The sequence below is a fragment of the Ammospiza nelsoni genome, chromosome 19 (assembly GCF_027579445.1).
Source record: "Ammospiza nelsoni isolate bAmmNel1 chromosome 19, bAmmNel1.pri, whole genome shotgun sequence".
NCBI lineage: Eukaryota > Metazoa > Chordata > Aves > Passeriformes > Passerellidae > Ammospiza > Ammospiza nelsoni.
The window spans coordinates 7678932-7706874 of NC_080651.1; the positions used below are offsets into that span (position 1 = coordinate 7678932).

The window sequence follows — 27943 nt, forward strand, 5'->3', positions numbered from 1 at the left end:
TTCCATCCCACACAGCAGAGCAGGGAGCAGGGAGCCACCAGAGCCGTGCCGAGCCCGGGACAGCAGCTGGGACCTCGCCAACATGTTCAAGGGGGTGAGCAAAAGCTCCCCGAGCAGAAGTTCCCCCAGCAGAGGTTCCCCTGTCAAACCGAGCAAGTAAGTGTGACCCCTGTGTGTGTCACTGCTGTGTGACCCCTCTCTGTGTCACTGCTGTGTGACCCCTGTTTGTGTGTCACTGCTGTGTGACCCCTGTGTGTGTCTGTGCTCTGTGATCCCTCTCTGTGTCTGTGCTGTGTGACCCCTGTCAGTGCTGTGTGACCCTGGAGGATGACAAGGGATGGATGGTCTGTGGCTTTTAAGCCACCCTAAGTGCCATCCCCCTGTGGATCAGTGGTTTTTAAGCCACCCTAAGTGCCATCCCCCCGAGGAGCAGCAGAAGTTTGGGGTTTGCTGGGAGCTGATACCCAAATGTGCTGCCTGGCTGCTGTCCTGGTCTCTGGTGGGCTTCATGCTCCTTCCCAGCAGTGTCTGCAGCCCCTGGAATGTGCTCAGAGCTGTGGTCACTGAACAGGGAGGTGCAAAAAAAGCCCTTTTTGGGCAGGTAGGAGCAGGATAAAAATAGCTTGGGTGGAATGGGGTGTGCTCGGTGCTGATGCAGATCCCAAGCTGGGTATGAGATCCTGGGATTCCCTGGCTGTGTGAGGCTCTGGGATTCCAGGATTCCCTGGCTGTGTGAGGTTCTGGGGTTCCAGGATTTCCTGGCTCTGTGAGGCTCTGGGATCCTGGGATTCCCTGACTGTGTGAGGCTCTGGGATGCTGCCCTGGATCCCTGGAGAAGGATGCTGAGCCTGCTGCTGCTCAGGGGAAGGACATGGAGGGTTTGGTTTGCTGGTGGCTGCTCTGCCCCAGCCTGGACAGGCCAGGTCTCATCCCTGGGTTTGCCTCTTTCAGACCTGCTGGGAGCACCCTGCTCTGGGGAAGGTGTCCCTGGCCATGTCCTTAAGGCCCCTTCCAAACCATTCTGTGGTTCTATGAAGAGTCCCTCAGTGCTCATGGAATGAGATGTGTGGTGCTTCCCAAGGATCAGGGACTCCTCTGGGAGGAGGAACTCCTGCAGGGAGATCTCAGCCCTCCCTCCAGCTGCTCTTGTTAAATCAGGATTATTTTCCACCTTCCTCAGCAATTTTGCACGTTGTAGGGTTGGTTGATTCCATGGGAATTCTCTGCCCTGCCATGGCTGGAAGCTGAGGAAGCAGCCAGGGGTAGTGCTGAGGAAAGGGGACGTGCAGGGTGAAGGGGGTGCTGGCCACATCTCTGGGGCCACCAGAAGCACTCCAGGACAGTGTGTGTGGGGTGGGACACCTGGGGGGTCACAATGTGCTGCTTTGGGGCCAAACCCCAGGTCAGCCAGCACACTGAGAGGGGGAGCTGGGCAGGGAGCAGGGCCTGGGGACAAGGTGACCCCCCCAAAGGCTGGGGCTGCCTGAGGGGTGTCAGCAGCTGGACCCTGCCATGGGAACCTTCAGTGGAGCTGAGCATGCACAAACTCATCTCAAAGGCAGCTCTGGGGGCTCTCTGAGCACCCAGCTTTGCCTGGGGCCTGGCTGCACTGAGGCACCTCCCCAGCAGCCTGGAGCTGTGTCAGGCTCTGCTTTATTCAGCCTCACTAATGCAACCTCTGCACCTCCCCAGCCAGCTCCCAGAGCAGCCTGAGGATTTCTCAGCAGCTGCTGAGGGTTTGGGCAGGCTCTGCCCCAGCATGAACCTCCCAGAATAACTGGAGCTGCATCCCAGCAAGACCTCACAGCTCTTCCCCTGCAGGATGGAGGCTGGAGCCAGCAGCACAGCAATTCCTGAGCTGTGCTTGTTCCAGGAGGCACCAACCATCAGACACAGCCTCATTTGCTTGGCCATGGCCTGGGGCTGGGTCAGTGCCCAAAGTAGCTGAGAAAATGAAGGTGGATGAGTTGTCTTGGGAGCAGCCAGCAGCACACGCTCTGCAGATGGCCCCAAGAAAGTGTTGGTGGCCCACAGCTTCTCTTGGTGGTCCCAAGGCCAGAGCCTCAGCAGCAGCTGGGTTTGCTTTTCTCTGGGGTTCATGATGAGCAGCTGGACCCCCACAGAGGGCTCCTGGTCCCTGGGGCTGTGGTGTTAAGCCTCCTGCCAGGGCCCTTTGCTGTCTCACCTTGGTGGATGCACCCCAGGGAAGCATCAGCAGCACAGGTTTGTGCCCCAGGAGCTTCCTGGCTGTGCCCTGCTCCAGGTGGAGGCACTGCAGGGCTGAAAGGGAAAACTCTTGGGAAGGTGGAATTGGATTGGATCTAGCTGGACTGGCTGTGCCTGGGTGTGATTCTGACAAAGGAGGTGGATGGCAAGGCACCTCCTGGGATTTAAGTGTCTCCTGGGATTGCTGCTTTTCCCACCATCTGCCTCTGCTGCTCTCATCAGTCTGGAGCAGTGTGGGGACAGGCAGGGCGGAGGTACTGACCCAGAACTGGCAGGGCTCAGTTCCTCATCCTCAGTTCCTCAGATCCAGGACTGGCAGGGGCTCAGGTACTGACCCAGAGCTGGCAGGGCTCAGGTACTGACCAGGGGCTCAGGGGTGCTCTGCTGGGATCTGCTGGCAAACCAAAATGTGCCAGGACTTCTGTGTGTGTCAGGGAGAACAGACCCAGCCTTGGGCCCTTTTCACCCCACGAGGAAGGGACAGAGGGGTCAGGGATTGCTGTGGGTGGAGCTGTGGTGCTGCCCAAAGTGCCCTGGCAGGGGTGACCAGGAGTGGGGACAGTCCTGCTGCTGCTGGGAGACACCACCCGTGCTGTGCAGCTGGACTGTCCAGGAGGTAGAAAGTGGAAGGAGAAATGAACCAATTAATAATGCTAATAATAGTGCTGTGCCTCACCTAGGCATGAGATGGCCCTGGGGAGGAGGCTGCCCTGGCTGCTGAGGAGGAGCTTTGCCCAGCTTGCCCTCAGCCATCCCAGGGCTGTGGCTGTCCCATGCTCTGTGTGTGGGGCTGGACCTGAATTTCGGGGGGCTGAGGGGTGTCCAACATCAGCTAATGGCTGCCTGTATCCCACCTGATGCCAGGTGCCTCACACAGCCCAGGTGGCAGCATGTCCACCCTGAAATGCAGGGCCCAGCTCTGGCTGAGTGAGAGCAGGGATGGGCAGGGAGGGACAGGGGGACACCCCAAGGAGGGACAGGAGGACATCCCAGGGAGGGACAGGGATGCATCCACGGGCTGTGTGTGTGGGTGTTTGCACAGACTCCCCTCAGCACACCCTGCTCCTCCTGAGGTGATGTTCTCCAGGAATTATCCCCCCTTCCTGAAAACCAGGCTGTTGGCAGCAGCATCCTGCCCTCCAGCCTCAGGTGCTCCATGCAGCACAGCCTGGCATGGGCTGAGTCCCTGTGACCACGAGGTTGCTGACATCTTTTCTGGCCACAGTTTTGTTGTGGCTCAGCCTAAACAAAGCAGGTTCCTGTGCCCAACCTTAGGAAATAAGGGATGGAGTGCTCCAGTGTTTCCTTCAACCAGAAGGGGAGTGCCAGCAGGAATAAACAGGATTGTTTATCATTGGTGATCTACCATCCTGGGGAGGATGGATCCTCACTTCTCCCCTCTTGGAGCAGCACAGAGTTAACCACAGCCACATGGGCTCAAACAGGACACCCCATCCAGGTCTTTAGGCAGGAGCTGGGTTCAGGCAGAGCTGCTGGGGCCGATGCTGTTCCCGGGCTCTGGGAGAGGCTCCGGGCCCAGCCCAGCCCAGCCCGTGACTCACATCCCCTCCCTGCCACAGAGCCCGGGCAGGAAATTTGGGTGGTGCTCAAGTATTTGCTCATGGGACACCACCTCATTCCAGGCGTGTCAGGGATGAGTGGGAGGTTGTGTAACCTCCTGGGGAGGGGGCACCTCTGGGAGCTCCAGCCTGCAGCACGCTCAGGCTCGCAGGGACCGAGCCCTGTGCTGCTCCCACCCACCCACCCACCCTGTGCATCTCCCTGGGCACCGCAGGTTACAGCGAGAAAGGGCACGATGGAGTAGGAGGGATGATTAACGGGATGTTAAACACGGGCTGTAGCAGGGAATGATGCTTTGGTGGTGATGGATGCTCTGTTTGAGCTCCACAGTCCCTGGAATTAGACCTGGAGAGCAGCACTGCCCAGCTCAGCAGTTCCCTTTCACCTCCTGATGAGCACTGTAGGCACGGCCAGCCCCAAACCTGGGGCAGCTGAGAGCTTGGGAAATTAAAAACAAGGGAGGGGCTGGGGAAAGGAGACAGCAGGACGCTGTGAGCAGGAGCACTGGGGCTGTGCTCCCTCTGGGAGCCACATGGGCTCTGCTCAGTGGGGGCTGAGCTCACTTCAGATGGGAGCTGTGGCGCCCGAGTGCTTGGCTTGGGGTGACCATAGCACTCCCTGGCATGTCAGAGTCACTTGGGCTGTAATAAATTAACATCCCAGCACCAGTTCCAGCCTTTGGAATGAGCTGGAGCTTCAAGTAGGAGCTGGAGCAATGGCAGAGCCATCAAGGGAAGCATTTCCCCCATCCTTTGTTGATTCAGGGGCTTGGAAGGAAGGCACGTGGCTAAAGGGCAGGTGTGGTGGCTCTGCTGCAGGACATCACCTTACTCCTACCTTCTTCTTCCACCAAAGAGGCACCAACCTGCCCTGAAGAAGTGTCCCCACTCCAGCTGACCCCCATTGATGTCCCAGTGCTGCTGCTCAGACTCTTCCCTGCTCTCAGCTGCCAGCACCAGCACACAATGTGCTCAGCTCTGCTGAACTTTGTCCCCTCAGCAGCATTCCGAGGCTCCATCCCTGGTGCTGCTGTCCCTGCCCACCCTCCTGGCAGGGCTGTGCTCTCCCTGCCTGCAGGGCAGGGCCAGTGCTGTCCCCAAAGGCTGTCAGAAACAACAGGACACGGGGACAAAGGTGGCACTGAGCTTTGTGCTTCCTTGTCTGCAGGGAGCCTTGGGAGCCATCCTGTGCCTGGCTGAGCCTTTGGATCCAGCTGTTCCAGCAGGGCTGCTCGTTCCCTAGGGTGGGACAAGGGCTGTGATGGGATGTGTGGTGGCACCGAGGTGACAGCAGGAGGGAATGGCTGTTGGGAACCTTCAGTGGAGCCCCACTGGGGTGAGGAGGGCTGGTAGCTCTGCCATGGCCTTGGGAAATTGGAGTCTGGGAACCACAGGCTGTCCTGAGCTGGAAGGGACCCACCAGGATCAAATCCAACTCCTGGCCCTGTGCAGGACACCCAAAGAATTCCACCATGTGCTGAGAGCACTGTCCAAACACTCCTTGAGCTCAGACAGGCTCAGTGCTGTGACCACTTCCCTGGGAGCCTGTTCAGTGCCTGAGCATCCTCTGGGTACAAAACTCTTTTCTGATATCCAACCTAAACCTGCCCTGACTCAGCTTTGTGTTGTTCCCCAAGCTCTGAAAACACCACAGCAGCCTACAGCACCCAGAGGGGCTTGTGGTCTGCACAGCAAGTCCTTGTGCCCTGCAGCCCAGTCTTGGGGTGGCACTGGGCTCTCCAGTGTCTCCCTGGCCCAGCTGTGGAGAGCTCCACATGGACCAGGATGGCAGCTCTGGGCTGAAGGGCAGGAACAGGATGGCAGCTCTGGGATGGAGGGCAGGAACAGGATGGCAGCTCTGGGCTGAAGGGCAGGAACAGGATGGCAGCTCTGGGATGGAGGGCAGGAACAGGATGGCAGCTCTGGGATGGAGGGCAGGAACAGGCAGGAACAGGATGGCAGCTCTGGGTTGGAGGGCAGGAACAGGATGGCAGCTCTGGGCTGAAGGGCAGGAACAGGATGGCAGCTTTGGGATGGAGGGCAGGAACAGGATGGCAGCTCTGGGATGGAGGGCAGGAACAGGATGGCAGCTCTGGGATGGACGGCAGGAACAGGATGGCAGCTCTGGGTTGGAGGGCAGGAACAGGATGGCAGCTCTGGGATGGGCTGGAGCCCACCTGTGCCAGCAGCACCCAGGGCAGGCACCCAGGGGAGCACCCCCAAACAGGGTGAGCATGTTGTGCTGCCTCTGCAGGGTGCTCCCCTGGCCTCCAGCCCTCTGTGGCTTTGGGTCTTCCACCCCCATACTGGTGTTTTTGGGAGCCCTACAGCAGGGTTTTTCCCCTTCTTTTTTCTCTATTGTTTTTCCCCCTCTGATGTTTTTTTGAATGCACACAAAGTTTGGAGCATCTGCAGCAGGGAGTTGTGCAGAGGGGCTGGGTGGTGGCAAAACTCCACCCCAGACTCTGAGCACAGCAGCTCTGAGGGCAGCAGCAGGCACTGACCACCTGTGTGTGCCCCTGCCCTCGGACACAGCTCAGGCTCTTTCCTGAGAGACCCAGGGGACATGGGGGAAGGCCTGGGGCAGGTCCTGGGCAGGGATGGAGGGGCTGAACCTTTACCCACCCACCTGCTTTGCTGTTTCCTCTCCAGGTCCTCCACAAACGAGCTGGCTGTGCTCATCTCCCGCATGCAGACAAATGCTGACCAGGTGGAGAAGGACATCCTGGAGACTCAGTCCAGACTCAAGCAGGTCACTCGTGGCAGGGGGTGGTGGGAGGTGAAAGGCTTTGCCTAGAAATGCACTGTCCAGAACACCACGCAAACCTTTGAAGAAGAAGGACCAGCCTCCACCCTAAAACCTCCATCTTGCTTTATATATATTACTGTATTCTAAGACTTAACCTCTAAATTTTCCATCCTGTGATATTACCCACTTCTAATCAAACTACACACCCATAATCCCAGTGCTATCAATCAATTTTGGAAGCCTTCTCCACAGCCTCAGGTCAAATGCAGTGCTCTCCTGGGGGTCAGGGTCTGTCTGCACAGAAAGTCCCATACTCTCAGCACCCAGGACTGCAGCAGGTCAGGTGTCTGCTCTGTGTGTGCTGCTGCAGGTTTGGGGGCTGGCCTGAGGCTGGGGAGGAACAGACACCCCTCAGAGCCTCCCAACCCTTGGGGCAGCATCCTGAGGCTTCTCAGATTCTCTCTGCTCAGTGCCTGAGGCTTTGCACAGCCAGGGCTGTCTCAGCTGTGGCGGCACAGTCCCAGGGGCTGCCAGCCTGACCCACAAAGGCCTGGGCACCAGGGCTCCTTTGTGGCTGCTCTGTGGAGGATGCAGAGCCTCTGTGCTGGCCAAGGAAAGTGTGGATAGGTCCCTGTGGTCCAACAAGGCTTTCTCCTCTGTCTCTCTGGCCTCCAGGACTCCAGCAATCACCAGAAGAACAAGGCTTTTGAATTCCAGTCAGAGAATGCCAGGAATCTGAAGGAAGCTGAGACCCTGCTGAAGGATCTCTTCCTGGATGTGGACCGTGCCAAGAGGCTGAAACACCCACAGGCTCTTGAGATAGAGAAAGAGTGAGTACAGTGGAGGAACAGGTGTGATGAGGGCACTGAACAAGTGGGACCCTCCTCAGGACATGGAATGAGCTCCACTCCTTGCCATAAGTGCTAGTTTCACTCCTCTTCCCACAGAATTTAGCCTTAAAATAATTTTTTCTGCCAATTTGTTATAAAGGTATTGGTATGCAGGGTGGATGCCCAAGAGGCTCCAGTATTTTGGGAGCCCTTATAAAAGGTACTAGAAAAATGCAGAGCTAAAATGTGGCCCCACTATCAGGGAAAAATCCCCTTTTCCTCTGCCTTCCCTAAAATAAATCCCTTTAATCTGGGGCAAGCACAGAGCCAGAGGTGTTGTTGGATTGGGAGAAGAGCTTCAGTTGGCTTCTGGTGCTTTGCTCACCTCACTTCCAGCCCTTTATGCAGAAATCAGGAGGGAAGTTCCCCAGTTGGGAAGGGCAGCCCTGACCTCCCTGCAGCATCCTGAGGGCAGCAATTCCTGGGACATCCCTGGAGATGGAGAACAGCAGGACAAGGGCTGGACATGCTTGTCACAGACATCTTTTCATAAAAATAATTTCTTTAAGATTTTTCCCCCTTCTGAGAAGCTGTGGCCTCAGCAACAAACTGTAAACAATGGTTATCTGCTGCTGTGGAATGCAACAGGTGGATCCATGATTGGTCTTGGGTGAATGTTTAGATTTACTGACCACTCACGGCAGAGCTGGGTCTCACTCTGTGCTGAGACACAGATCTTTGTTGATTCATTCCTTTTCTATTCTTAGCTTAGCTAGCTTCTGAGAACTTTCTTTCTATTTCTTTTAGCATAGTAACAATGTAATATATATGAAAACCTAATAAATCAAGCCTTCTGAACATGAAGTCAACATTCTCGCCTCTCTCTTCACCCTGAAGACCCTTGCAAGCCCTGTAACACATGCTGAAGGAGGCCAGTGCCACAGAGGGACAGCACCCAGGCTTTGGGGGTGAAATTTGGGCTCCATCTGGGCTGTCCTGCACCCTGAGTGAGACAGGCACCTGTGCCTCTCCCTTGTTTTGCAGCATCCAGCAGCTCCACGAGCGTGTGACACAGCTCTGTGCCGAGTACCGCGCCCTCTACGAGCAGCTGAACCTCCCCGAGCTGGGGCCCAGGCTGGACTGGGCCAGGATCCTGGAGCAGAAAATGGTAACACACCTGGGGCTGGGGGTTCTCTCCATCTCCTGCCAGGACAGACAGTGTTTGCTGCTGTCTCTAGGGCTGTGCCAGCCACTGCATGCTCAGCATAATGCTGGGATGGTGGAGGTGGTGGGAATAATTCCGTAAAAATAGAAAAAAGATATAATAATATAAAATATCAATATAAAATAATAAATATAAATAATATTAATAAACATAAATAATATAAATAAACATAAATAATATATGCCTGCTCAGCATAATGCTGGGATGTTGGAGGTGGTGGGAATAATTCAGTAATAATATAAAAATTAATATAATAATACAAAAATAGTAATAATGTAGAAATAATATAAATAAATGTGAATAATATATGCATGCTCAGCATAATGCAGGGATGTTGGAGGTGGTGGGAATCATCCAGTAATAATATAAAATAATAAATATAAATAAGAGAAATAAACATAATAATATATGCATGCTCAATGTAACCCAGGGCTGTTGGAGGTAGTGAGAATAATTCAGTAATAATATAAAAATAATATAGTAATATAAAAATAATAAACATAAATAATATAAATAAACATAAATAATATGTGCATGCTCAGCATAATGCAGGGATGTTGGAGGTGGTGGAAATAATTCAGTAATAATATTAGAAATAATATAAAAATACTAATATAAAATTAATAAACATAAATAATACAAATAAACATGAATAATATATACATGCTCAGCGTAACGCAGGGCTGTTGGAGGCAGTGGGAATAATTCACTAATAATACAACAAATAATATAATATAAAAATATACAATAATAATATAAATAAATAGAATTAATAAATTAATAATATAAAATAATAATAATAATTCTAAGTGAAAGACAGACTCTTCTTCTACCTCTTAAAACCCTCTGGAGCACCCTCTGAATTAACCTCTTCAGGTTAAGAGTTACCAGAGGGGGATCAGGGAGAGAGTCCTGCTGTGGGGTGAAGGGATGGGGAAGGTGCTGTCTCCTAGGATTTTACAGCCCTGCCTTTCAGGGTTTCACACTGCAAGGTTTGGGTATGTGGAGTTCCCAGACTGGAGGCAGTTTGGATTCCCCTGGAAGCTGGATGGTATTTAAGTGCATCCCATGCCTGTCACCGTGGGCAAGGGGCTGGCTCAGCTCAGGTCCATAGCCCAGGGCTGTGTGTCTGGTTATTTTTGCCCCTGTGTATGGCTGGGGAAATGGCAACCAACAGCAATGATGGGAAACAACCAAAAAATCCTCTTTCTGCTGGGCCCCTATCAGATACCAAATCTTTCCATGCCCTGCCAGCCCTGCCTGGGGTTTCTCCCTGAGATGCAGCCTTGGCTGTAGTGTGTGCCCTCCTCCTTTGCACAGAAACAAGTCGATGCAGGGCAGTATGGCCCTGGCATGTCGGAGCTGGAGAAGCAAATCGCTGAGCACAACATCCTGCAGAAGGAGATCGAGGCCTACGGGCTCCAGATCAAGAACCTGCGCTCCGGGGTAAGGCCCCTCTGTCCCCTCTGTCCCCTCTGTCCCCTCTGTCCCCTCTGTCCCCTCTGTCCCCTCTGTCCCCTCTGTCCTGTCACTGCACTGGGACCTGCTGGCTGTGTCACTGCTGACCCTGTGTCCCATCTGCTGCTCCACACCCTTGTTCTGCAGAGGGCCCAGGAGGTGGCTCCTGGATGGTTTCTAAAGCACATTCCATCAACAAGTTCATCAGCATTCACCACATGTTTTGCTAACAGCTTTTCTTAATCTTTTTTTTTTTTCCCACCTCCTTGGTCTTGGCTGTGGTGTAACCCAGGATGTGGCAGATTTAAAAAGCCAGTACAAGGACTTGCTGGTAAGATTCTGGGTGGTTTTCTGAGCAGGTGGGGTCTTACAGCAGAGTAACACCATCCCTGATGGGCAGGGAACACCCAGTTCAGAACAGGAGCCACCCCTGGGCTTGCTCAGTAAAGTTGTGTCCCTCATATCATCTCCCCATTTCCTTCCCTCCTTGGGATAGCTGTAAATGAAAGAACTCTCTGTCCTCAGGGCAGTGCAGAGGGTGAGATCCATGTCTCTTCTCTTCGTGGGTCATGGACCTGCAGTTCCCTCTGTGTCCATGAGCACAGGGACCAGAAGGCACCAGGAAATGCAGCCCAGCCCACACACTTCCAAATCAGGATTGCAAATGTGGAGGCTTGCCCTGATCCCTAACAAGTGTTCCAGAAAGGAAAGGAACAGCCAGAGCAAAGGGGTGGCCAGGAAGAAAGTCCTAGGTTTACCCAGCTGGGCTCATGAAGCTGATGCTGAAAATGGGATTTGTAGGAAATTCAGCAGCTCTGAGACTGCCCTGGGCACCAGCCCACACCTGGGATTCTGGTTAGACAAACACATCTTGTCTGTGAGGAGGGAAAGGGAGCAGCAGCCCCATCAGATAAGAGCCAGTGGTGGCAGATTTCTCACCAAGGTTTCTGGGAATCTCCTGCTGGATGTGCAATGGGAGTGTGGTCCTGGGGAGGAAGAGGAGGAGGGAAAAAGGACTCCCCAGGCTGAGCACTGACACTCTCTTTGTCCTGTGTGTGGGCAGAAAGCTTCCATCTGGCGAGGGCAGAGCCTTGGCAGCCTCTACCACCACCTGCAGGGCTGCACCAAGGAGCTGGGCTACCTGACAGAGCAGCAGACCAAGATCCTGAAGCAGGACTGGAGTGACCAAATGCTGGACGTGCAGAGCGTGCGGCGCGAGTACGAGGTGAGCCCTGGGGGCTGCCAGCGTGTCCTGCCCATGCAAGGCTGGCCAGGCCTGGCACAGGGCACCTGCAGGGTGCCTGGCACAGGGAACCTGCATCCCAGCCCCCTGCACAGCCACCACCTGCCCTGAGCATGGCCTTTCCAAAACAGAGGGGGAAGAGCCCCCCTGGGTGCTGGAATTAGGAAAGAGCCGCTCTGTGGGACCCCTCCTGTCCCCTGAGCTGGCACATGGGATCGTGGGAGAGCTGCCAGGGAGGCTTTCCATGCTCAGAGAGAAAGGAAGGGCTCAGTGCCACATCAGCCTCTGGCCACAGTACAACACCCAGTGGCTGCCATGTGCTGGGACACAGAAAATGAGAGGGATAATTGCATAGGAAAATGCTCTTTGAACAAATGCCCTGATGCTTTCTGAGGCCCAAATGTGTCTAATTAATTTTAGCTCTGCCTAGCCCCTTCTATTTTAAAAAACAAACAAACAGGTAAGGTTATCTGTGCTTTGGGAGCCTCATCTCTGTTATGTTTGGTGCCCCAGGAGACCCCTCTGTGCTCCCTGCATGCCCCCAAGGTCAGAAAGTTTCTTTTCTCTCCAGGATTTCAAGTCCAATGAGCTGCTCAGCCAGGAGGAGTTTGTGAACCACCTGCAGGACGATGGGGACAGGATGATTGAGCTGAAGCACCCAGCCATCAAACCTATCCAGGTGGGGAGAGGGGTCCCTTCCCCAGTCCTGTGGGACTGTGAGAGTGTTTCTGTGCCTCAGGTGGTGGGGCAGAGCAGACCTCTTCACCTCTCCCTGCAGCTGTGTCACTCCTTCCTTCTACACTGCACTGGCTGCACTGCAGCATCCTTCTGCCTGCTCCAGCCCCACAGGGGAGCTGAGGGAAGTGCAGGGTCTTCACCTTTCCAAAATTTCCAGGAGATAGTGGCCAACATCTGTGTGCTGGGACCAGCCCTTGCTCAGGTGCTCACACACATCAGTGCAGCCACCTTCACACTGTTGGGAAGTTCCTGGTGTGACTTCTCCCACATGAAAGCAGCTCCCATCCTCCAAGGCTGGATTTCCAAGCCTGCAAATGCAGTGCCAGGCTGTTGTGGGCTCTCAGTCCCCAGCACCACTGGAGCTGAGACCACTTGAGAAGTGATGGCTGCTCTGTGTGAGCCAGATGCTTCCCAAGGGGTGTCCTCACTCAGGCTCAGCATCAGGCAGTGCCTGGGCACAGCTTTGTCTCTGCTCCTCCTCTGATCTCTGGCACTTCTGAGGAAAGGAGACCTGTGGTGGGGGAGGCAGGACCAGCTGGAACCCACTGAGATGTGCTCTGTCCCACCACAGGCCCACCAGGAAGCCTTGAAGAACGAGTGGCAGAATTTCCTGAATCTCTGCATTTGCCAGGAGAGTCAACTGAAAAGTGTGGAGAGCTATAAGAAGGTAAAAAGCAAATTCATGGGCCATGGCTCTGCAGGTCAGGCCAGAGTGGGCAGGCTGGGAGGAGAGACAGCAAAGGGGTGAGGAAGGGAGACCCTTTGCTTGCACCTAGTAAAGGTATTTTGGGGAAATGTCCCTCAAAATAGAACCTTTTAGAGGTGCTGGGAACTGAGATACCCCACTGGACTTGGGGACAGTGGTGTCCCCCCATGTCTGACTGTTTCCCTACCCACACCTCCAGTTCCAGGATGATGCTGAGGCTGTGAGCCGCTCCCTGAAGAAGATGAGCTCTGACCTGGACACCAAATACAGCAAATTCAACAAGGACAGCCCTGGGGTGGTGTCAGATCTGCTGCTTCAGCTGGAGGTGGGGCCTTCAGGGCTGGTGGCACCAGCCAGACCTCAGTTAAATCCAAAGTTTAAAACTCCCCAATAAATTAGAAAGGGGAAAGGGAAGAGGTGGGGGAATAATCCTACAGGGAAAGCTCAGCCCAGCTGTGTGCTAGGGAGGGGATCCACGCTGTTCACACTGCCCTGAGGTGGCACTGTCCCCATTAGTGACACACAGCCAGGCCCCAGGTCACCATCAGAGTGAAGGAGAAGTGCAAGGAGAAGCCATGTGCTGTCCCTAGCACAAGAGACTTGGTTTAGAGGGCCTGGCATCCAACAGGGAAAGATCCTCCCATCTCCTCAGCACTCTCATGAGCCAAGGGCAAGGGAGGGAATAAAGAGATCTGACCTCAGGGGTGAGGTGCAGATGGGAAAGGAAGATTTGCCCCGGAGAGAGGGAGGGCACACGTTCACCATGGTATCTTCCCAAGTATGCAACACATTTGGCTCTCATGAGATGCTGGAATCTTGGTACTTTCTGACACTGGAATGCAGCCATCTCTTGGCGGGTGTTCCATTTCTGAAAAGGAAAACTCCTTCAGGATATTTGATATGAAAGTGTGGGTTCACCTAAGGTTAACCCAGGCTGTGTTCTCAATGGCAGATCTGTGAGCAAAGGAAACTGAGGAGAGTGTTGGGAATGGAAAGGGAAAGGAGGGACATGGAGGGCTTGAGAATGGTGAAACTCTCAATTCCACCCCACAAAGAGTCCCAAATAATTGTTCCCATCATACCTGCTGTAGTGTGACTGTCCCCTTCCTTCCTACCCAGACCTGGCCACAAGCTCTGTCTCCCCTGTTTTGTTTAGAACGAGGAGAAGGTGTTGAAGCAGGCAGAGAAGAGCATCACTGACCTGAAGAGGAGGAGCAAAGAGATCAGCCCCCTGAAACTGCGCAGGACACGTCCCCCTCAGCCCCTCACCCTGGACACCCTCTGTGACTGGGATGCTGGGGAGGTGAGGCTGGACCAGCAGCACCCTCAGAAAGGACAGAGAACTGGATTCTTCTCTGCTTGCTCCAGATCCTGGCTCTGAGGTGTGAGGAGCTGCCTTAGGGCCAGAAAGCCAAGCCTTTCACTGGGTTTTGTGTCCCCTCCCAGGTGCAGCTGACCAGAGGGGACAAGTACACTCTGAAGGACAACAGCAACCCAGAGATGTGGGTGATCCAGAGCAGCACTGGTGTGGTCCAGGAGGCACCTTCTGCTTGTTTCTCCATCCCTCCTCCTGACCCTGAGTCCATAGACAAGGTCAATAGGTGAGTCTGCAGCAGAGACCCTGACCCAGAGAGACATTTTGGACTCTCTTGGGTCATAACCAGCCTGACTGCAGAGACAGCTGCTGGGGACAGGCCTCTCAACCCTCTAGTACTAAACCCTTCTTGGAGGGGGATTTTTCCCTGCACCCAAGTGTCTTATCCAGGTGTCTACCACTCCTCAACATCCCTGCACAGACCTCACTCTCAATGAGTTTTCTGGCAGTCAGGCTTGATTTCTTCACCCAAACATGTGACTTGCATAGGTTTGACTAAATTAATTGCAGAATCAGTCTGGAGCTTGGGACCTGCCAAACAGGACAGAATTATCTGTGGAATCTGCTCTCAGGCAGCCCCAGCTGAGACTGAGCAGGGCTCCCTGAGCCTCTGTGTGGGTTTGCTGCCTGCTCTGTCAGCTCCTGCCGTTCCCACAGGACGGGGCGGGGTGCAGGGAGCTTGGCCCTGCCTCTTTAATCACTGCCCCGGGTGTTTGGGCAAATCAGGGCTGCTCAAGTGCTGAGGAAAGGCCACAGCCCAGACTCAGAGCTATGCAGGCATGCCCAAGGTGGGGGCTTGGGTCTCCAAGGGTGTGCCATGGGTGTGATTGCTTGTGTTCCTCAGTGTGTACCCCTCTTCACACATCCCAGACTATTGAGTCCTTTGGATTTATGGGTTTCATGAGTGTTTTAAAACACAAATTCAGTTCCTCTGCACAGAGGAACAGCTCTCATCTGACAGCAGCCAGGCAAGCTGGGAATTGCTGGTTTTAGCACACAGTGTTCAGCTGGAACAATCCACAGCAGGGATGAGAACCAGCCTGGTCCTTCCTGTTCCCCCCTCCTTCTGCTCCCAGGAGTCCTTTCTCACCCAGAAATATTTTTTGATCCTTCCAGCTCTGGCAGATCCCAGCCCTGGTTTCATTAGGCAGGAACCATCCTTACAAGTGAGACGTGGCATTTAAAGTGCAGCAGACACTTGTCCTTGTTTCCTGCAAGGCTGCAAAGCACTGCAACCATATCAAACACATTTCCAGCTTTGATAGCTTCTGCTGAGAGTCGGAATCACTGGCTTCCTTGAGAGAACTCAGCTGCTCAAACCAACCACCTGCTCTTGCTGCTGTGCCCTTTCCTGAGGGACATCTCTGAGTTACAGCAGGCTGCAGGCTCCCAGCTTTTGAGGACACCTTGCCTTGCCTTTGGGGACACCTCCCCAGCACAGCCACGGAGCTGCTGCTGCTGTGCAGGGCTGTGTCAGTGCTGTGGCCCCTTGTGGCTGATGATGCCTTTCCCTGCTCACAGGCTGGAAGGGGAACTGAACACAGTGAAGCAGAAGCGAGCAGCGGTTCAGAGCACCCTGAGACGCAGCCACAAGGAGCAGGCAGAGCCCAGCCAGCAAGGTTTGTCACCTGGATAGCCCAGCCCCCTCCAGAGGCAGCTCTGGAAGCACAGCACCCACCCAGGGTGGGCAGAGCCCCTGCAGCTCACACAGTGACACTTGCAGAGGTCCCTGTGGGAGGATGCCTTCTCCTCCATGGCAAAGATAACCTGATTCCTGTCTCAGCAATTCACTTAAAGTCTGATGCCCTTCCTAAGCCTCTGAGCTCCATCAACAGCTGCAGGGTATTAAGGATTTCAGGGGGATGTGCTTATACAGAAACTTTAATTAAACCTGCTTTGTAATCTGGGTGCCTTGCAGTTCTCTTCCCTAGCTGGGGGCTGTGGGATGAGCAGGCAGCCATGGCTAAATCCCAACCCTGGGTTATCTGTGCTATTCCCAGAGCTGCAGTTCAAAGGCAAAGCTGAGAAGGGATGTGTCTGCATGGCAGCACTTGGCTCTGTCTCTCCTTTGCAGCTGTGGCTCACCATGGCAGAGCTAAAACCTGGGGATTAACCTAAGCTGTGTCTCACTGCAGCTCTGTCCAAGAGCCCTCCAGCAGTCCAGGATGATCCCCAAGCTGACCAGCTCCTCAGCAGCCTGGATCGTGTGGGCAAGGACCTGGTGCAGGTAGAGAAGGAGGTCTTGAACCGAGTGAGGTCTCCTGTGAACTACAATGACCCTACAGATGACCTGGGCAGGAGGATCAAGCAGCAGCAGGTGAGTTGGAGCAGTTTGGTAGCTCTGTGTCCCTGGCCAAAAGCAGGACAACATGGAAATAACATTGGAGAGGACAGCTGGTGCTCCAAAGGAGAAAATCACACTGCACATTTAAGGGTTTCAGGCTGGCTTGAACCCTTGAAATGGGACAAAGTGAAACCCTCAGGAAATGCAGGATCTTTCCTTGTCTCTGAAGCAAAAGGGTCCATTTCAGAGTTGTGGTCCAGGTCCCTGTCCTGGGAAGGCTCTCACCCTAAGAGACTAAGGGATAAAGGGAATTAATCCAAGGCCAGCTTTGTCTCACCTGATGGGAAATGCAGACTTGTCAATGTCAGTGAGACAGGAAAAGAAGCAGTGCCCTGGAGCCCCCCTCCTTTCCTCTGGGTCAAGGTCTGGGTTTGCAGTGTTTCAGCTTGTTACATCCTCATCCACGGGTGTTTACCTGGCTCTGGCAGCAGGATGGGCTCAGGCAGGTTGGTTTTTTCCACCTCTCTATGTGAATCTCTTTCCCACACCCTGGCACTGCCAGACAGCCACAGTCTGGATGGGGCTGTGCCCCAAGGGGCACCACACCCCACAGCCAAATCTGCCCCTGAGGGAAACACATTTCCACAGCAGCACTGTTCTGGCTGTGGCTGTGTTGGGTGACTGTGCTTCCATCTGGTGTGCCAGGAAACAACAAAGAAACTTGAGAACCTGGGGGCAGCCAAGGATGCCTTGCAGAAGGAGTGTGAGACCTACCTTTCCAAGAAACCCAGCAGCACCTCAGCCTCCCAGCTCCCTGTCACTCTGAACGCCCTCAGGAGCAAATACAGCGATGTCAAAATGCTCTCCAGCCTGTACAACGAGAAGTGAGTGATGGGGATGAGGGAAGCCAACAAGAGGCATGACAGAAAATGCTTTTGATCTATATGATGTTGGTTGAGATCCAGCACAGGTTGGAAACCTCCCATCCATCATCAAAGGACTCCTGTGAAGGAGTTCCTGTGGGTAATTTGTGAGGAGATCCCCTCACCACAGAAAATCCACCACAATGGGTGTGTGTCCCAGCTCTGCTGTGTGGTGAACTGCAACATATCTGATTTGTGAGCAGCATGACAGGGCTGTGAGTGCACATTGCTTGTTCTCTGACATCCTGCAGAAGCTCTAATTTTAAGTAAGGTTAAACATCAAAGGGAGAGAAGAAAGAGTGGGGTTTCTGTAGCTAACCTTGTCCTTCTTTTTCCCCTTTCCCAGGGCTAAGGCTGCCCTGAACCTGGAGACTCAGATTGAGAACACAGACAAGATTGTCAGCACGTTTGAGGCCAAGCTGGCTCAGGACAGCATCATTCCTGCATCCCCCAATGCCCTGCAGGATCGGGCCAATGACCTGCAGGTAGGGGAGCATCAGGCTTCTCACTGGGGGGAGATGCCTGAGCTCAGGGACCAGAGTGGGAGGAGCTAGTGTTAATAGAGCACCTTGAGGCACCAGTGATTAAGCATTTTTGAGGACTTTTTCCTTAAAGGTTTAATGTTGGTGTTGACCTGCTCTCACTGGACAGCAAAACACTCTGTCCCTCCCTTTGCAGTCCCTAAAATACATCATGACCCCCTTAGCATCCAGTCTCTGTTGCTCTGCCTCACACCTCTCCCTAATCTTTTCTGCTCCCAATCTCCTTGCCCCATCCTTGGCACCCACAGTGATCTGATGTTTTGCCTTCCCCAAAACTTCTCAATGTACTGTCCAAGCCACCTTGCTCCCCAGCTTCCCTGGTGAATAAACCTCACTGCTCCACCTCTTCCACCTCACTTGGAGAGCCTGGCCAGCCCCCAGTGCTGCCCAGTCAGTGGCACATCAGGGAGGGTGTTTGGGTGCTGCTCTGACTGATGCCAACACAAGGTTGTTGCAGTGTGTTGTAATTTTCTGTTTTACTTCCCAGTCCCTTCCCAGGTGTGGCTATACCCCTCTCCCCCTTGCTGAGTGAGTTCTGTCAATCAGGCTTAACATTCCAGCAAGGCCTCATGTGGTTGGTCAGGTACAAAGGATGCAATTCGGGCCTGGGGTCATTGGCCTGTCTAGGTGTCCCTTGTCCCTTGAGACCCTCCTCCTCCCACCTGGTTGGTGCCTCACCTGTCCCTTCCCCTCCCCCTGTCCCTGGGCTTAAATTGAGCTTGGACCATGTGCTAGGGATTCTGTTGGAGCTGTTACCTGAGATTCAGATGTGTGTGACCATGGAATAAACTCTGGATATTAACCCTCCAACAGAATCCGTCTCCTTTTCCTCCTCACCTTAGCCTGAAGCCTTCGCACCTGAGGTAAACTGAGTTTCTACAAGCCTGGACTTGTTCAATGCCCAGCTGCAACCTCCAGCCAGCCAAAAGTGTCTCTGGGATGAAACACCACAGTTGCCGCCTTTGGCCCAGCAGTAAGGGTCAGACTGGCCCAGGCACAATCTACCTGGAAATATTGGGATCCTATTCCAATATTTTGTCTTTTTTCCTGGCCTGCAGAAGATGAGACGGGACCTGGTGGCCCAGGAGGGCTGTGTGCTGAGGCTCAACAGGGGGCTGAAGGATGCTGAGCACAGCTGCAGTGCTGTGCAGAACAACTTCCAGGAGTTCTGCCCTGACCTGCCCCGGCAGAAGCGCGAGGTGCAGCTCCTCAATGACCGCTACCACGCCGTGGCCGACCAGCTGGACCAGAGGTGAGCACCCACCTGTTGTAATCTTCACAGCAGTGTTGTTGCTGTCTTCTCTGCTGGGGGTCCTCTCTGAATGCCTCACCCCCTTTTATCCCAGCTACCTCCATGGGCTACAGCTGCTGCCCAATCAAGGACATCACAGCTGCAGCCCATTTACAGTAACTAGGATCAGGGCAATACAATACAGAGATCACCACCATACATATATTTACAATACATATATTTAGTCAGGCCCCCACATTTCCCCCCTTTTCTTTTACACATTTTTCAGTTACAATAAGTGCAATACACATATCTGTCCCAGCTCTCAGGCTGCCACAGCTCTTAGCTGTCTTGGATACATACATTGACTATATACATATCCCTGGATCTTTTTGTCCCAGCTCTCAAGCTGCCACAGCTCTCAGCTGTCTTGAACACATACAAATCCCTAGATGTTCCCAGGCTCTTTTCCTCAATGGCCACATTCTCACAGCTTTCTGCTGTTACAGCTCCTTGATTCAAAGGCCATATGATATTCTAAAGTCCCAGATCTCAGGCTGCCACAGCTCTCAGCTGTCCTCTCTTCTATCATCCCAGGGGGTTCCATACCTTCTTTCAGTGTTTTCTTATGGCTGTGTGTTCTTTATCACATCGGGGTCACCAGCTGTTGTAATCTTCACAGCAGTGCTGTTGCTGTCTTCTCTGCTGAGGCTCCTCTCCAGCCCTCTCTGAATGCCTCACCCCCTTTTATCTCAGTTACCTCCACAGGCTACAGCTGCTGCCAAATTAAGCACATCACAGCTGCAGCCCATTTACAGCAACTAGAATCAGGGCAATACAATACAGAGATCACTGCCATACATATATTTACAATACATATATTTAGTCAGGCCCCCACACCCACCCATGGAGCATCCCTGCTCCTTCAGCTAGGGTGGAGTGGTGTGACAGTGTTCACAGGGGTCTGAGGGTGAGGGAAGAGACGAGGAGTTGAGTCCGTGTTTCAGAAGGCTTGATTTATTATTTTATGATAAATATTATATTAAAACTATACTAAAAGAATAGAAGAAAGGATTTCATCAGAAAGCTGGCTAAGAATAGAAAAAGAATGGAATGATAACAAAAGTTTGTGGCTTGGACAGAGAGTCCAAGCCAGCTGACTGTGATTGGCCATTAATTAGAAACAACCACATGACACCAATCACAGATCCTCCTGTTGCATTCCACAGCAGCAGATAACCACTGTTTACATTTTGTTCCTGAGGCACCTCAGCTTCTTAGGAGAAAAAATTGTAAGGAAAGGACAGACTGTGACAGGCTGGGGCAGGGTCAAAGCCCTGAGTATGTTCTGCATTACAGGACCCTGATCCCGACCCCAGTCCTGTAATACTGAGAACCAGGTGTGTCCTTCTGTGAAGTTGCCACTTTCCTGTTCACAGCACAGGCTTTGAGCTTCCAGAGTTGTGCTCCCCACTCAGGCATCAGCTGTCACCTCCTTGTTTTTGTTATCTTGGTGTTTGTTGTGGTGACATTTTCACCTTTCACCTTCCTCCCTAGGAACTTGCACATGAATCTTTGCCCTTTCCCTTAACATTCCTGTCCACTTTTGCGCTGTGCAGAGAGAAGACCCTCAGGAACATCAGCCTCACCTACCAGCAGTTCCAAAACTCCAATGAGAACCTGATGTTCTGGATGAACAACCTACCCAAGCACCAAGTGAAGACCACTGATGGGCCAAGCCAGATCAATTACAAGCTGCAGGCACAGAAGGTGTGTTCCAGGGCAAGAACAGCCTGGAACTTTACAGGGATGGGGCAATTTGCTTGTGAACAGCACATGCAAAATAGTACCAGCCAGCTCCTAGCTGTGTGCTCCCCACCACAGTGAATGAACTAGAGAAGGATTGCAGCTCATGGATGGTGTTACCTGGTGTATCTCACCTTGCTGGGTTTATCTGCAGTGCTGATGTCCTCATCTGTGCCAGTCACCTCCAGGCTGAAATCTTCTCCATGGAGAGAACACTTTCAGATCCTGAAATACTGCACCTCAAGCTAAGATGTTGTATCCAAGTCCTTAATTTTTCTCTCCTTGAGCAGACTCTAAGCTCACTAGCTCAGACAAGGAGTTGTGGAGGTCTCTGTGTTGGCTGTTATTTATCTTATTTGTGATAAATCAGTGTGAGAAGTCCTAGGCAAGTTATAGCACAGCTGAGATACCCTAAAACCCTGGAGACTCTTCCTAAATGTCTTCCTGTTGCCACCATTTCCTGAGCTGAGCTGATTCTCTAGGCTGCAGGAGTATTGCTGGGCAGCTGGGTTTCAGAGTGTCCTTAACACCCTGTGTGTCTCCTGCAGAGGCTGGTGGAGGAGATCCAGAGCAAGGAGCCTGAGAAGAATGCCCTGATCAGGCTGTCCCAGAACGTGCAGTCCACACTCAATGTAAGGATGGCTTCTCCCATTTGTCACTCCCTAAGCATTTCACCCAAGAGATCCCACCTGATTCTCGTGTGTCTGCTCTGGACAGGACTATGAGTTTGAAGCAGGCAAATACAGCTCTTCTCTGGACCCTTCCCTGACTGACTCTGCTGCAAAGAGGCTGCGGGTGACCCCCCTGCAGGAAAGCATCCAGGCCCAGGTAAAATGTTACGATTAAGACACAGAAACCATTGTCCAGCTCATTAGCCATGCCCCAATGTCCTCTGCAAGGCCTTAATCCACTCTTACAGCCACCACTGGTTATGGTCCTAATCCCAGAGTCAGAGTCCTCAGGGATCCCTTTGTCCCTGGGCCAAAGCAGCAGGGACAGATCCTGAGTGTGAGATCCTGAATTAGGGCTGTGCCTGGCACCTTGGCTGAGATTGGTGTTGCCTCCTCACCACATTGTGTATGAAGATAAAACTTACAGGGTGTGTGTGGGGGGAGAGGAAGAAACCAGAGCTCCTCTGTGCTCTTCCCAGTTCTGCATCACCTTGAGGCTTTTGCCAGCTGCTCTCCATCTGTGAATTTGGAAGACTGGGCCCTGTGTAGGCCTGCAGGCATCTAACAGGAATTCAAATAACAGGGACAGGATCCCCTGCAGGAGTCCTTAGACTCTGTGTCTCTCTGGAGAGTCAGATGGGAAGACATAATCTCTAGAACTATGACATACACAAAAGTGGTCCAGGTGAAAGGAGGTGTGGCAGAGTCTGCCATGCAGCAGAGCTGTGTCTGGGTGAGGGCACAAGGCTCTCACCACTCTTTCTTTTGCAGGAAAATGATGTCACCAAGCTCTACATGGAGCTGGCAGCAGAAAATAAGCAGCAGCTCAGCCGGCTGGAGTTTGCCAAGAAGATCGTGGAGAAGGTACCAGCTTAGAGCTCACTGCAAGAGATTGGGGTGCTCTAGACTGGGGTTCAGATCTGCTCAGCCTGAGGCTCCCCCACCCTTCCCTGAGCTCCACATCCAAGTGTGAGGAAGGACAGGAATGGAAGTCCCACTCAGAAAAAGACCACAAGAAACCACAGTTTCACCGAAACTGATCTTGGGTTGTGACTCCCATCACCTCTGGTGGCCCTCAGCTCTTTACTGAAGCTGTAGTTTATGCTTGGAAAAAAAAAAAAAAAAATTAGGGCTTTTAAGTCCAGTTTTCTTAGCCATAGCTAATCAACCATCACAGACTGAGAATTTCAGATTTTTTTGTGGGTGTGGCTAGAATTTAGTGCTCACAACCTTCTGGAAACCCTTCAAAGCAATAGGATTTTTACACCTTTCTAAGGTTTGAACCACCTGTAGGAAAGGTCTCAGGACCAGGTGACTTTTAGTGGGTTCAGGAAGCACGAGAGATTAAGCTGGGGACTGGCTGTGATGCTCTCCCTTGGCTGCATATACAGGGAGGCAGCACAAAGCACCTCTGTGGGCTGATGCAGCACCTCCATCTGAAGGGGAAGACCCAATTTCTACAAATTCATTTCCCACACCACCAAGTCAGTTGCTTGAGGTGATGTGGTTGTGTCCTCACAAATTTACAAACAGCCTTATTTGAAGACTGCCTGAGGATTCTGTGCCAGTTTTGTCTCCCACCATGCCATGTCATTTAAAAGATCTCTGAGTCACCTTAAAAGAGTGGCTTGGTTTGCCTGCCTTTTTTTAAATTCTTTTTTTTTTTTTTTACCTTGCAGAAGGAAGTGCATGAGGACATTGAAGCTGTACATGAGCAAACCCAGAAAGCTGAAAACAAAGCCACAGCAAGCAGGGAATCTGAGGGGTTGAAATCACAGCTGGAGGAGGAAAGGAGGAAAGTGGCCAGGATTGAAGAGGACCTGGAGGAACACAGAAACAAGCTGCTGATGTTGAAAACTCAGAAGCCCATTGAAAGAGTGGAAGAAAAAGAGGTGATTGAATACTACAGAGACCCACAGGTGGAGAGCAACCTGTCTAGATTGGTACAGCAGATTGAAGAGGAAGGCAGAAAAAGGCAGAGCCTGCAAGAAGACATTGATGTGATGAACCGTAAGCTTGCCCAGATGGAGAGCGAGAAGAAGGTCGCTCCTGCCCAGCTCCTCACCAAAGAGATCACAAAAATTGAGAAGGATCCAAGCCTGGATGGCCAAGCAGCCAGTCTTCGTCAGGAGATCAAGCATCTCCAGGAGGAAAGCTTGACTGCTGCTGCAGAACTTGAGCAGCTTAAGAGGGAGCTGCACATGCTGGAGCGAAAGCAGCCCAACATCCGAGAGAAAGTGGTGGTGAAGGAGCTCATCAAACTGGAGAAAAACCCAGAAATGCTGAAGTCTGTTAGGACCCTGCAGTTACAAATAGACGAGGAATCCTTCAAAAGGAAATCTGCAGAAGAAACGATAGTGAAAGTGAAGAACAAGATTGAGGAGGTGGAAAGACTGATTGAAACAACAGAACCCAAAATTATTGTTAAGGAGGTGAAACAGGTAGAGCAGGACCCAGAGTTATTGAAAGAGACTTCCAAGCTGAAAACTCTGATTGAAGAAGAGAGGAGCAAAAACTTGATGCTGACAGGTGAGCTGGGAGAGCTGCAGACTCAGTACAGCATCGCAGAGAAGCAAAAGCCCAGGATAGAGGTAAAAGAGAGGGTGAATGAAATCTTCCTGGTGGACCCTGAAACAGAGAGGCAGATTGCACACCTGAAAAGGGAGCTGCAGGAGGTCACTCTGAAAAGGACAAAGATTGACAGTGAAGTGGAAGAGGCCTTAGCAGAGCTCAAAGTCCTCAGGTCACAAAAACCAGAGGTGGAGTTTAAGGAGGTCATAGAGGAGGTGGTGAAACATGAAAAGAGTCCAGAGATTCTCAGAGAAATTGACAGGCTGAAAGAGCAGCTCAATGAACTTGTGAACACCAACGGCAGGACCCAGGAGCAGCTCATTAGGCTGCAGGGGGAAAGGGATGAATGGAGGAGGGAGAGATCCAAGGTGGAAACCAAGCTGGTCAACAAGGAAGTCATCCGCTATGAGAATGATCCACTCCTGGAGAAAGAAGCCGATCGCCTGCGTCAGGAGGTGCGCAACATGTCCCAGAAGAGGAGAGCTGCAGAGGATGCCATCTATGACCTGCAGAACAAATACATGCTGCTGGAGAGGCGGAAGCCAGAGGAGAAGGTGGTTGTTCAAGAGGTGATACTGACCCAAAAGGATCCAAAGCTCCGAGATGAGCACAGCAGGCTGAGACGCAGCCTGGATGAGGAGGTGAGCAACAGGCGTCGCCTGGAGCGCGACGTGCAGCAGGTTCGTGTGCTGGTGGAAGAGCAAGAGAAGCTGCTCAACTTTCAGGAGGACCGAAGCAAGAGGCTTGCACTGGAGAAGGAGATGAGACAAATTACACTGAGAATAAAGGAGCTGGAGGAGAGCCCAGCCCCAGTGCAAGAAAAGATCATTATGGAAGAAGTGGTCAAGCTGGAGAAGGATCCAGTCCTGGAACAGTCTGCCAGCAACCTGCGCTTGGAGCTGGACCGGGAGAAGATGGAGGTGCTGAACTTGCAGAGAGAGTGCAAGAACCTGCAGATGCAAGTCGATGTCCTGCAGAAAACTAAATCCCAGGAGAAGACCATCTACAAGGAGGTGATTCGAGTGGAGAAGGACAGAGCTCTGGAGAGTGAACGTGCACGCATCTGGGAGCTGCTGAGCAGGGAGAGGGCAGCCAAGCAAAAGGTAGAAGAGGAGGTACGGCGGCTCCGGGAGAAGATTGAGAGAGCTGAAGGCATGAAGAGGACTTGGGCTCGTGAGGAGACGGAGCTGCAGAAAGCCAGGAACCTGGCCATCCAGGAGAGAGCCAACTTGGAGAGTGAACTGCGGGAGCTGGAGAGGCAGAAGCAGCAGAAAGTTCTCTTCCTTCGGGAGGAATCCAAACTGCTCAGCCAACGGACTGAGAATGACAGGCAGAAGAAGAAGCAGCTGGAACATGAGGTTTCCCTGCTGGAGGCAGACATCCTCAGGGAGAAGGACCAGATCTACAACAAGGAGAGGTTCATTCGGGATCTCCAGTCAAAGGTCAACCGTGAAGAAATCAATCATGAGACCCAGATGAGAGAGACAAACCTCTCCACCAAGATCTCCATCTTGGACCCTGACACAGGGAAGGACATGTCCCCGTACGAAGCCTATAAGCGAGGTATCATAGACAGGGGCCAGTACATCCAGCTGCAAGAGCTGGAGTGTGACTGGGAAGAAGTCACCACCTTGGGCCCAAATGGGGAGATCTCGCTTCTCCTTGACAAGAAAAGTGGGAAGCAGTATTCCATCGATGATGCACTAAGGCTGAGGAGGATCACAAAGGAGGAGTACCAGCTGTACCGGGATGGCAAGATTCCTATCTCTGAATTTGCCTTGCTGGTGGCTGGGGAAACCAAGCCTCCCTCATCCCTCTCAATTGGTTCCATCATCTCCAAATCCCCACTCACATCACCCACCACCCACCAAACCCAAACCTTCTTCCCCCCAGCCTCACAGAAGGGCATATGTGATGACACATCCCCCATTGCTGGGGTGTACGACACCACCACCAACACCAAGTACAACATCAAGGCTGCCATTGCCAAGAAGCTGCTCGATCCCATGACAGCTCAGAAGCTCCTGGAAGCCCAGGCTGCCACGGGGGGAATCATAGACCTCATTTCCAGGGACCGGTTCTCGGTCCATAAGGCGATCGAGAGGGGGCTGATTGACAGGACCTACATGCAGAGACTCCTCAATGCCCAGAAAGCTTTCACAGGCATTGAGGACCCAGTGACCAAGCGGAGGCTGTCTGTGGGGGAAGCAGTTCAGAAGGGCTGGATGACCAAGGACAGTGCTTTCCCCTACCTGCAAGTCCAGCATCTAACTGGAGGGCTGATCGATCCCAAGAAAACCGGTCGCATCCCTGTGCTGGAAGCTGTCCAGACGGGGATGATAACGAGCAACCTCGCCAACAGGCTCCAGGATGAGTCCAACTATGAAAAAGATCTCATTGACCCTGTCACTAAAGAGAAGATCAATTACAAGGAGGCCATGGCCCTCTGCCAGAAGGATTCTCTGAGCCACCTGCTGCTGCTCCCAGCTGCGTCAGAGGGGTATCAGCGGTACCACCAGGCGAGCCGCTCCCCCAGGCTCTCGCGGTTCAGGCATTGAATGGACCAAGGCACTTAGTGGGGCTGGTTCCTTCAGGAGTTCATCCTTTCAGAACACCTCTCCCTATGGAGGCAGCAGGCTCCCAGCAATGGAGCATCTAGCATTTAGGGCTGCCTACTCTTCTCTCTTAGCTACCTGCCTCCCAACACAGCTCGGCCGTGCAAGGAAGAAAACGTGGTCATGGGCCGGCCACAGAGGGGTCCCCACAGCCCCCAGGTGCTGTTCCCTGATCAGCCCAGAGAGGGGCTGGTTGTGAGAACTTCACGGGCAGTAGGTTAAATGTGGCTGTGCCCAGAAAGGGGGGAGAGCCAGAGTGTTTTCCAGTTGGGTCATTCTGCATGCAATAAATATAGCAAGTGAGTGTCTGTGGCTGTGTTGTCTCTGCAGGCTGTGGCTGCTACTCCTGCCCCATGCAATCCCATGCCCTGCAGCCCAATCCACACAGGTTTTGTAGACTCTTGCTCTCCCTGATCTCCCAGCACTGAACCCCTAAAGTCCTTCTGCCTATGAGTCCATATTTTTAAAGATTTTGTTATATTTGTCTTTAAAATTAAAAACCAACAGGACTTTGCTTCCTGACCATTTGGACACCTCTAAAAGAGGGACTTGAACACCAAAGGGGTACAGTCACACCAAAACAGCACTGAAAAATCTGCACTTGCTATTTCTTTAGGTGAACTAAAAAGATGTTACTCCTCTGTGTAACTGCCATCACCTAGTCCTTCCTGAAACAAGCAATTCTCATATCCCAAATGTTCTTTCCTAGTATCTACCCTATTATGGAGCATCCCCTGGGTTTATGGGATGAGAAAATTACCTTCTATTCATATCAGCTACTCCTTCCCCTCTCCCAAGGGCTCTTTTAGCTGATGCTATTCAGGAACTCCAACATATCCTAAATAACCCACAAAAGTAGAGGTTTTCTCCCCCTTCTTCACCCACCAGACCAGCAGCATAGTCTCTATTTCCATATAGCCCAGCTGGAATTTGAAGTCTGGGCTCCAGGAAGAAATGGTTCCCAGTGTGGCAGGCTCAGCACACTCAGCTCCCATGACCTTCCTAGTGGTAGGTAGTGCCCAGCATTAATAATCTGTAACAGCAGGTTTCCAGTCTGAGATCTGCCCAGGCTCTGGCCCAGGCTCTGCAGGGTCTCTGGTTATTGTCAGGCCTGTGGCTGCTGTTTGTGGCCATCTCAGCTGCCATGATTGCTGGGAATCTGTTGGTTTA

General features: G+C 52.6%; 1 protein-coding gene across 1 annotated transcript; it reads left to right on the forward strand.

The window, feature by feature from the left end:
• On the forward strand, positions 1–27081 carry EVPL (envoplakin). Its single transcript, XM_059485804.1, has 22 exons — positions 1–156; positions 6459–6558; positions 7231–7385; positions 8430–8553; positions 9931–10056; positions 10361–10399; positions 11132–11293; positions 11883–11990; positions 12621–12716; positions 12955–13080; positions 13912–14058; positions 14202–14356; positions 15652–15749; positions 16266–16447; positions 17120–17298; positions 17684–17822; positions 18938–19131; positions 20730–20880; positions 21465–21548; positions 21634–21744; positions 22359–22451; positions 23267–27081. Exons 1-22 carry the CDS (start codon positions 83–85, stop codon positions 26714–26716), a joined length of 6093 nt encoding a protein of 2030 aa, XP_059341787.1. The 5' UTR covers positions 1–82; the 3' UTR covers positions 26717–27081.
• The last annotated feature ends 862 nt before the right edge of the window (positions 27082–27943 follow it).